Genomic DNA, 10,893 nt, shown 5'->3' on the forward strand with positions numbered 1-10,893 from the left:
ATTTCAACTCGGATTGAGTTGAATTTGGTGTTGTTGGGTTTGTATTTCCGAGACGCTCAGTTTGACTATAAGTTTGCTGAAATTGGAGTTCGGGTGCTCCCGTATTTAATTTTGAAGTTTCCGGATTGGGTTTTGCCTCGAGATTCGTGCCCGATCAAGATAATTTTTTGAGAATATATGTAATATCAGTTTTTGCTCCAGGTTCGTCCGGACGAAGTCGGATCCCCCCCTCCCCCCGACTATGGTCATTCCAACAACCTCCCATCACCAAACTATGGTCTTTTCGATCTCTATCGCTCGCTGACTACTGTCATTCCAACCTCAGTTGTTATAAAAGTGTCATAGTATTTCTAACCTATGTCACCAGCCGATTATGATCATTCCGACCTTCGTCACAAGATTACTGTCTTTCCTACTTCTATCGCCCACCGGTTATGGTCATTTCGACCTTCGTTGCTTGACAACGGTCTTTCGGACCTCCGTTGCCCGCCGACTACGGTCCTTCCAACCACCGTCACCTGACTATGGTCTTTTCCGACCTTTGATGCCAGTCGACTATGATCCTGCTGAACCAAATGTCAATATTGATTCTTTCAATTATCATGATGTAATACACTCTATATGCTGTATGTTTACTACATAAAACCAAAGGCCTTCCTCCCCAAGTAATGACATCATTTGTAATCGACTACAAATACTAGTGAATTTATTCAAATTAGGCGAAGCCCAATGGTTTTTCTCCCTTTTTATGAGTTTTCACGTAAAAACTCTGGTGTCTCTTATGAAAGTTATATATTTACTTTTTTATTTGTATGCATGCTTGATCTTCATATAAAACTAAGACGTTAAAATTTATATTTCTCTATCATCGTGAATATTTGAGGACGCAACAATAATTAAAAATATATATAGTTTATTACTTTATTTTATAATTTTGAACGAAATTAGATACAGAAACAATCAAAACTATCAAAATCTACCAAATTGAAACTATACTTACCTAACCAAAAGTCTAAAATTGAAAACTTGAAACAGACACGAGGTCCGGTCCGATCCGATCCATACGAGGACGAAATAAATCGCATAATCAGATAAGGCTGCTCCTTGTGCACCGCCTCCCCGTAGTCCCAGTGTCCCCAAACGCCCCACAGGTCGTCGTCGTCCTCCTCCTCCTCCTCCTCCTCCCCGTCCTCGTCTTCCTTGTGAGCTATCCCATCTATTACATCTCGACCATCGCCTCAATCCCTTCAAAGACAGACCAGCCACATCTCTTTGTCCTTCGATCACTTGATGCTCATCTGAGGCATGGATCGGATCATCGGTGGGAAGTACAAGCTAGGTCGGAAGATTGGGAGCGGATCTTTCGGGGAGATCTACCTAGGTGAAATCATATTCGACCTTTTGTTCTTTGCATTTTCGGGCCGATCGTTGTTGTTGATTTTTTTTTTAAATTTATTTGGGTCATGTTTGGCAGCTACGCATGTTGACTCTTTCGAGATCGTCGCCGTCAAGATCGTGAGTATACATCCGTTGCTTTTTTTCCTCTGCGTTATTTTATTTTTTGTTTTATAGTTCTGATCTGATTTAACTGTATAAATTAGCTTGTTCTGCTCGTGTTGGTTTTCTTTTTATCTTGTTGTGTCCTTCTAGAACTGGTGTTGTGGTAATTTATTTTAGGGAATATCTCTGTGTTTGTTTGTCTAGGAAAGCTGGTTTCTTTTTATTCTGATTTCGGAGGGTTTTTTTTTTCAAGTCTTTGGTTTGTTGTTCATGTAATTCGTGGATCCCACTGCTTGTCTAGGGCTCCTTTGGTTGCCTGACGTTTTTTTTTTGGGGACATTTAGGCCAATTATGTCAAACTCACACACATAATCACACATTCAAGACTCGAATCAAAACTTCTTAATTGGTAGCCAAAGCTCCCAACCAACAAACTAAGGTGAGCTGCGTGGTTGCCTGAAGTTAGGAAAAATGATGAAATTTGTTAAATCCATCATTTGATTGGATGATTTGGAAACTAACATTTATTTCATAGTCTGTGTGGCTTCTTTGAGCTGCCTTAAATGTAATGATTTCATTTACACTCACACAATGATTGAAAATGAAATCTTCATTTTCTGTTACATGTTTTGCTATGAAATCTTCATATATATATATACTCTCATGAGAGTTCAGATTTATCAAAATTTTTTTGTACTATTATCCAGTAGTTCGTTGATGATTAAGAGAAGCTTTTTTTTGTGTGATCAGGAGAATAGCAAGACGAAGCACCCACAGCTGCTTTATGAGGCCAAACTCTACAACATTCTGCAGGGAGGAAGTATGTGTTATTATTCTGAATTGCATTTTCTTGAAGATGTCTTGTACTAGATGGCTATAATTTGAAGCACTTCTAATTTCATATATGCAGGTGGTATTCCAAACACAAAATGGTGTGGTTTGGATGGGGAAGACAATGCACTTGTTCTTGACCTGCTTGGTCCCAGTCTTGAGGATTTGTTTGTCTATTGTGGAAGGAAATTTTCTTTGAAAACAGTTTTAATGTTGGCCGATCAGATGGTAATGAAATTGATATGTGTAGTATAACAGTTTTTATTATGGAACTTTTTGGTGCTTCAACTCAGCTGATTTGTTTGACTTTTACTTTTGTAAGACTAATTTTCCAGCATAGGGCTAAGCAATTTGGTTCATTGCAGCTTGGAGAGCCAGATATTGTGGGTTCTCCATGGTATTGCTAATGTTCCTATGCTTCTAGGATTGCTAAATGCATATTTGCATTAGTTTTTTTTTCCTTCTAGGTCAAGCAGGTTCAATAGATTAGTTGCAACTTGCAATTAACTGGTATATTTCATCACAACTGGCACATGGCTATTAAAATAATCTTCTTCTTTTTTCCCTACAACTAACATAGCCTTAATGAGTTGCTTGTTATTTGGTAGATACAGAGATTAGAAATGCATCACATTCAATCAATAATGTGCATTTTTGTATGGAATGCTATGCAACACAAGCTTTACAAACTAAGTTGTTTAAAATTTAGGTTGTACCTTGTTTCTTCGACCGTGTTGATTTTGTTTTTTGAGGGAATAAGAGGCAGTTTGGTTTGCTGACAGTACTTTGTGGCTCATTCTTTTTGTAAATCTTTACTGGCATTTTATTCGTAGGGGTTTACTTCATATTGAGATCTGTATGTATCCAACAAAATGTTAGACCGGCCCAGGATGGGCCGGTTGGACCGGTCCGCGTCTACGCGAGACGGACGCGAGACGGAGCCCGTCTGGGCGGAAACGGCTCTGCCGTGAGCCGTGAATCCACGTAGGCTTAAGAGGGGGAGTTTAGGAGGGAAATTTTGAACGTGAAAGGCTGTTTTAGGAAGTTTATGATTGCCCTTTATGATTAATTTTGTATAATTAGGAGTTTGGGGGGAATTAGTTTGGCATCTTGAATTTGAGTTTTCTCTTTGAGATCTAGGTTTTGGTTTGGGCTCTTGGTTTCGCTGGAGACTTTGGAGAGTACGTTCTTCCTCTCGAATTGAAGAACAAATTGTATCTTTGCAATTTTATTCGTCTACTAATAAAATACTAGCCTTTGCTTGCATTGGATCTCAGTTTTCTCGCGTTTCCTCACTGTTTTCCTGTGTAAAACTGCTGTCCACTGCTGGAGACAGCAGTTTTTCCCTGATTCCGCTTCAGTTTTGGCTAGGAATTACTTGATTTCAAGTATTTCCTATCACAAAACAATCCATAATATGCATTTCTGTAGCTGTTCTATTGAGAAATGTGGTTTTCAATAAAAGACAAACTAAACTTAGTTTATTTTCATTGATTAACTGTATTCATATTTTTAATTAGTTTTTTTACTAGTGATTCTATGATCAATTTTACCTAGTAATAACACCCTGCTTTTTTGTTTGTGATTCAGATTACTAGAATAGAGTATGTGCACTCAAAAGGCTTTTTACATAGGGACATCAAGCCTGATAACTTTCTTATGGGGCTTGGTCGGAAAGCAAACCAGGTAGCTGCTGTCATTTAGTCTCAGTCACCAATGTGGATTCTTGATAATTATGTAATCTGCTGGCCTTATGTTGCAGGTGTATATAATTGATTTTGGGCTTGCAAAAAGATATAGAGATGCTACTACTAACCGCCATATACCATACAGGTTTGATTGTGTTTTTGAATGGTTTGGTTATTTTATGCTAGCATCATATCACATATTGTCCCATATAATTTTGCACCACAATTAATCTATTATCTAGTTCTATTTCTTTCCACTTTTGACTGTGCAGTTCTAAAGTTACAGCCAGTTACTCGAGGATCTGTACTGTGATTTACTATTGCAGCATGTATAGAGCATTACTAGATGTCATGGTTGTGTGTTGAATGAGCATGATAATTGGGTTTGTTGTTATATACGTAGCATGCCCATTTTTCATCTTTAGAATGAAAAACGTCAAAGATACAGATTGAATTATTTCTTTGGATGAACTATAATGCTTATCATTTCTTTCACATGTACAGATAATGTCTCTTCCCAGTGGCTCACATGTTAGATTTGTTTTTCTTCTGGTAAAAAAAGAAAGAAAAATATTTGTTTTCTTTGTTCTACGTGCTTGAGTTATTGGTAATATGAGATTATCTCACATTATACTTTCCTATCTCAAATGCTGTCAAATATTTGTGCACGTTAACCTAGTTTATGCATTTTGGCGGTTCTTTTGTCTTGATGTTCTTGATTCATGCCCATAAGTTGATTTTCCTGTTACTGTAATTTTTATAAGCCTAAGCTGTTGAAGTTTCTTTTTCCCATCCTGAAGATGGCCCTTGCAGTTGCATGTTAAGCTTGCCTTCTTTGCTGCTACATGACGCCGTTTACTTTGTTATCTTTTTCAACCAGTAAACTATTTTCCATTTTTCTTTCTTTTAATGCTTTTCTGGTGATCTGACATTGTTCTTGCATGATATATTGCTAAATTGGCATTTGATGGGTGAAATTGTTAAATTCTTTAGTTTTGTATTTGTTTGAATTCTTAAGTTTTGTATTTGTTTTTTCAAAATTTTCCGACTAAAGTGTTTCTCAACTTTTCAACTTTTAATACAGAGAAAATAAAAATTTAACTGGGACTGCTCGATATGCAAGTTGCAACACCCATTGGGGCATTGGTAAGTGCCATTACATGTAATAATGTGGTTCTGCTGAAAATAGAGTTTAATCAGGCATTTCCTTGCTATCCTTGCAGAACAAAGCCGTAGGGATGATTTGGAATCACTGGGCTATGTTCTTCTATATTTCCTACGGGGAAGGTACATGATTTTACAATTGCATAATCTAAGATTTTTTGGGATGGTAAATAAATTGTGTTGTTTGATATGAAGAAACAAGTATCGTGTTAGTTTATTCATTTGTTCTGTTTTAATTCAAGTACTGTCCTCAATATTGTTGGTGGTGTACGTTGTTTTGCATTATGATATGATTGAGGGGGTTCTTGAAAATTTGTTGAGTGCTTCTGGAACATAACACAATCGAATTTGAACATAAAGCTCTTACTGATGACCAGACTTTGGTGTTGGAGTCGAATGAATGACTAGAAATCCATATTTGTTTCAACTAATATGCAATAGTATTTTAATGTGTAGGATCAAGGAAAGTTAACACGCTATTAAGATATAAGTTCTGACTTTTGATGAAAAACTTTCACATTTATTTGTTGCTTATGTCAATATGAAATTTGAACTCTAAATTTAGTTAAAATGTTTGCCATGCTTCTTGTCTGTTTTTTATGCTTTAATTTTCATGAACTGAATGATGCATGCTATCATATTCTTGGGTTGAATGCTTATCTTAGTAGCCTATTTGACTGATTTTACCAAAATTGCATGAAGCCTTCCATGGCAGGGCCTAAAAGCTGCAACAAAGAAGCAGAAATACGATAAGATATGTGAGAAGAAGCTTTCAACTCCTATTGAAGTATGTATCCAGCGCTATTTGCAACTTAAACTACGATTATGTTGTGAAAATTTTAACCGACTGTCAATTGGCAGGTTTTGTGCAAATCACATCCCGTGGAATTTGCATCTTACTTCCACTATTGTCACTCTTTGACATTTGATCAACGGCCGGATTATGGATTTTTGAAGCGCCTTTTTCGGGATTTGTTTAGCCGAGATGGTATTCTTTGTTAACTACACTTTCTGAATTTTTAAAAATTGCCTTTTCTATTAAATGTCATCTTGAGTTATTCTCTTTGGCTTAAACTTCGGAGCATATCACACTAACACACTTTCAACTTTCAAGCACAATAGGGATAGGAGGTGTGTGAATGAGAGAGATGCAAGGTTGAGAAACTCTTAAGAACTTTGACAAAGTCACATGATAACGTCTCCATGTTCTGATGAGCAAATTTAAATGCCACTAATTACTGTATGCACCATCAATGCAATTTAAGGCCAAGTACTGAAATTTAGGATTCTTCTGATGTCATGGACTAGTAAGAGCATATACAAATAAAGTCAAGAAATTGTTTTATTGGAGAGTACTTGAAACACGAACCAAACTAGAGAGGGATTGGGATCCTCTCCAATTATAATTGCAATACATGGTGAAATTATCATAATCCCATCTGTGCAATCCTCTTAGAATGGCTGGGATGAAGTTTACTAAGCCACTCTGGTTTTGTTGAAAAAGAGTGGGTTTTATCCCTATATATTTGGAGTGAGGTGCTTGGCGTAGATGATAGTATTTGAAGCTTGTAATTACATATGATAATTGGGGTGGAACCGGATGCAGGGAAGGTTGGCTTGTGATTATTTGACATTCATTTTCTCGTGTTTTATTTATACCTACTTGCTTTTAATTTTTTTTATATAATAAATATGTTGCATAATTTATATACTCCTTTAAAAAAAAAAATTCCTTTCACCTTATAATTTCTTTATTGTGCTGCATGCATTTCTTGCTAAATATACCATTCCATGTGTAGGATGTTACTAACTTTACCCAAAGCATTGCTTCAAAGTTCTTCTTTCTGTTCATGACAGGATATGAGTTTGACTATATATTTGACTGGACAATTCTAAAATATCAGCAAGCTAATAAGACAAAGCCTCAACCTCGATTTTCTGTAAGTACGCTACATACATTAAGCTTAACCTTAGTTTCTTTGATTATACTACAAAATAATTTGTGATTGTTATAATTTTTGCTGTCCTCTATTCACAATTATTACTTACTAGAATTATCGATTATGTAATTAGCTTTCGAAAATATAGTTGACTAGAAAATAATTCAGTTTCGTTTTGAAGAATTATGATAGACCAACCGATTTGATTGGGAGGTAATTAGGAAGTTTCCAAATTAAGAGAGAACTATTTAGGAATGTTCTTAATCAAAGGGGAATTGTTTAAGAATGTTTTAATTACAATTGGGAAGGAATTATATAGGGCAAGATATTTAATTTGAATTCAAAATCTAAGAGGGAATTATTTAGGGAAGAGGAGGAATTAAGGGGGATTATTTAGGGAAATTTTAGTGATAATTGGGAGGAAATTAATCCAGTAAATAAATCATTAAGTACGATGATGTGATTGTTGCTGGTGGCGACAATCCCTATCACTATCTTATTGCAAGTGTCACACCTGCATCACCTCAAAGTCACAATCTTTGTCATCGGCAAACTCACATCCATATCATTGACATTTTACAGGCTACATTGTTGATGCTACATGCATCAACATTGTGATACTATCGCCGTCATCACACCTCCCCACATATGATGATTTCATCGACTCTATGAGCCATCACACATGCGAGGCTACCAAATTTGTACGTCATCATGTAATAGCCTATGTTATGACCTTGTTGCCACCATCTATTCTTATGCAAGGTCTTCAACTATACTTTGCTCCATGTAATAGTCTGTGTGTTTGTTGGCACCATCAACACATGCAAAGTCTTCAACGATACTGTGCATTCGTGTGTAGCAACCTATTTTAACATTGCTTGGGCTTGCATGCATTTTTTTTTTTATAAACCACTTGTATATATGAGTGTAATTGAGCTCGAGTGAGCTCAACTATTTTTCAGCTCAGCTAGTTAAGTAAATGATCTAATGTTTGTTTGTTTGTGCTTGGCTTTGTTTACTTATCATGAATTCATGATGAACACTAGTTACATCCGAATATGAGTCCTATTTTAAATTCTATAAAAATTATACAATATGAAGTTTCATCTATCTATATATAGAAAAGTATGAATACCCATATTCACAATATATGAATGAATATGGGTATTCACAATATATGTATCTTTGCATACATACAAATATAAACATATATAATAATATACACATATTTGTAGTATTATGTATATGTATACATATTATTGAACTGATTGTGAGTCAAACCCAATCGAACAAGGTAATGCTTGTGCTTTGCTTGTTAGATAAATCAATTTAATAAATAGACCAAATTCGAGCTAATTATTGAGTGAAACATGATGAAACACAAAAAATGAGTTTTTTTTATAATCTAATTTGTATATTTGTGGGTACACACTTCATTAAATACTCTGTAGTGTAATATAAATCCACCATATTTTTTTGCTTCATGAGGGCACTAACTAGCGCACAATTTTTATATAAATTGTGTTTTCATCTGTAAGTACCCAAATGAGTAAGCATCTTTGGTGTGGTTGGGTAATATTTTATTACTTTATAACCCCTAACCTCCTTTTTTGTATGATGGGATGACTTTCTTAGGCTATAGTGCCTCTCGCATCACACTAAATGAGCCTTTATTAACACAATGGGATGACCTACTTTCGTTACCCCCTCACAAGGGTCATATGGAAGTATTATTAAAATTTCTAGCAAATTTTTTATGTTAAATTTGTGACAATTAGCAAATAAATGTAAAATCATTATCAGATACGTTCAAAGAATGCTCAATGACATAAATATGACAAGAAAAAAGCCAAAAAATCAGCTACACCAATTTTAATAAATTACTTCTCATTACCAGGGAACAAGCTGTGGATCGATCAAGGCATAGATGAGGGAGAGCTCTCCCATCCTCTTATCAGATTAAAATACCAAAGTATTTAATCATAACATATTCATGGAACTTTCAACAAAAGTTACAATTATTAGGCTAGAGCAAGTCCATCATGGGTCGAGGAAAGGTATGTAACCTTTGCCCCACCTTGATGGACCTTTAGCTCGTGTTGAATCATCTCAAGGTCATCAAACATAATATATATATTTTTGCATTATATCGTATGTATGTGATATGTTCCTTGTGTCCCAAAAACACGTTAGGAGGGGCATAATCAAGATTATATGATGAACTTTTAAAATCATTTTGTCTACTCGTTAATTTTCAAACACATGCATATATAGAATAGTTTTTCAACATAATAATTGGAAGCACAAGCTCGACCTCCATGGGAAATATTGAAGGCCCCGTGTGGTTAAGTGTGACACGCCAACCCATACAACATGCTTTGGAATTATATGACATGAGAATCCACAAGATATTTGGCTTTTCATTTCTATAAGGCCTTCAAGTCCTTTATAAATGAATATTTTAGATTTGGATTGTCTCTTATATGGGATTAGGTTGTAAAACTCACCAACTATGATGCACCGACACGGACACGTCGACACGGACACGGACACGACACGTACACGGGACACGACATTTTTTAAAAATATCGGACACGGGTGCGGCGTGGACACGACATAATAATTTTTTAATATAATATATAGAAATTAAGGTGACATTTGTTGACCTCAATGTGTTATCCAAAGAGCGAAAAAGGCAAGAGGGAAGAGAGCCAGTGTACAAACCTCTTACCCGACGGATCCACAAAATCTGCTGAAAACCTGCTGTGAATCCTGCTGAGTTCGGCGCCGGAACAATCGCTTCTCCGCAAAATCCTCCGTAAAGCCAGTAGACAGCTTCGATCGCCTCCCATTCGCGGCTATAAAACGAAGCCGAACCCTCTACTCCTCCGGCTGCTTCTTCCATTCGCTGCTCTGTCCCGAAACCTCTGCTCCGATCAAACTCCCAATCCCGAGCTCCACATCTCGCACCCATCCCGACCGACTCCTCCTGTTCTCACCCTAATCGCAAGCCACAGAGAGAGAGAGAGAGAGATCATTCTCCTCACCTGAGCAACCCGACAGCATCAAAGCCGACCTCTGCTTCTCTGGCCGAACTCCTCTATCCGAAGCCCTACCTTGCCGAGACCCCTCTTTCATCCTCGCTATTTGGCTTCGCTACTTCGGCGACCTTCCTTCTTGTCCGATCAGAAGTAGCGACAGGAGCTCACTGTGTAGGTAACTCTCTCCCATGAGCGCCTCTTCGGCTTGATCCCGTAATGCAGAGAATGAGGGGAGGAGGGATTTTCTTTTATTAGTATTATTATTATTAAATTATTTTTTTAGTTAATTAAAAATGATATTAATTATAATTAATTTAATTTAATTATAATTAATTATCCTAATGTTAATTAATTATTATTAATTATATTTAAATATAATTAATTACTTATATTTAATTACTTTAATTATAATTAATTAAGAAATAATTATATCATTTATAATTAATTTAATTATGAATGATTACTTTATTTTATTAATTAATTAATAATTATTTATAATTAAATATAAATCAGATTAATTATATATTAAATATATTTTAATAATAATTAAATAATAATAGTTATGATTAATTATGATTAAACTTAATTATAATTAATTTATTTTAAATTAATTTTAAATAATCCCCTCCACTCTCCACCTCGACGTTCGTGTCGGACCGGCAAACCACCTAAGCACGCCTTTGGTGGCCGTGGTAGGAGGGAACCCGGTGCGACACCTACGACGAGGTA

The 10,893-nt window shown here is 35.9% G+C and overlaps 1 protein-coding gene across 17 annotated transcripts in view; it reads left to right on the top strand.

Annotated features, from left to right (window-relative positions):
* The first annotated feature begins 1,064 nt into the window (after positions 1 to 1,064).
* Positions 1,065 to 10,893, top strand: part of LOC110103877 (casein kinase 1-like protein 4) — a 20,597-nt gene continuing 10,768 nt past the window's right edge. For 10 of the 17 annotated variants that reach the window (XR_003700617.1, XR_003700614.1, XR_003700618.1 and 7 more), the window contains exons 1-11: positions 1,066 to 1,381; positions 1,475 to 1,515; positions 2,251 to 2,320; positions 2,411 to 2,559; positions 3,922 to 4,017; positions 4,094 to 4,164; positions 5,104 to 5,165; positions 5,243 to 5,306; positions 5,886 to 5,970; positions 6,045 to 6,171; positions 7,041 to 7,123. Coding sequence is in view for 2 of the 17 variants with exons in the window: in XM_028694617.1 (XP_028550450.1) it covers positions 1,306 to 1,381; positions 1,475 to 1,515; positions 2,251 to 2,320; positions 2,411 to 2,559; positions 3,922 to 4,017; positions 4,094 to 4,164; positions 5,104 to 5,165; positions 5,243 to 5,306; positions 5,886 to 5,970; positions 6,045 to 6,171; positions 7,041 to 7,123 (924 nt within the window). In the remaining 15 variants the exon portion in view is untranslated. Of the gene's footprint in view, positions 1,382 to 1,474; positions 1,516 to 2,250; positions 2,321 to 2,410; positions 2,560 to 3,921; positions 4,018 to 4,093; positions 4,165 to 5,103; positions 5,166 to 5,242; positions 5,307 to 5,885; positions 5,971 to 6,044; positions 6,172 to 7,040; positions 7,124 to 10,893 lie in introns of all 17 variants that reach the window. The other 7 variants (XR_003700629.1, XR_003700628.1, XR_003700630.1 and 4 more) reach the window with 1 other exon arrangement.

Source organism: Dendrobium catenatum, unplaced genomic scaffold (assembly GCF_001605985.2).
Source record: "Dendrobium catenatum unplaced genomic scaffold, ASM160598v2 fragScaff_scaffold_54, whole genome shotgun sequence".
Lineage (NCBI taxonomy): Eukaryota > Viridiplantae > Streptophyta > Magnoliopsida > Asparagales > Orchidaceae > Dendrobium > Dendrobium catenatum.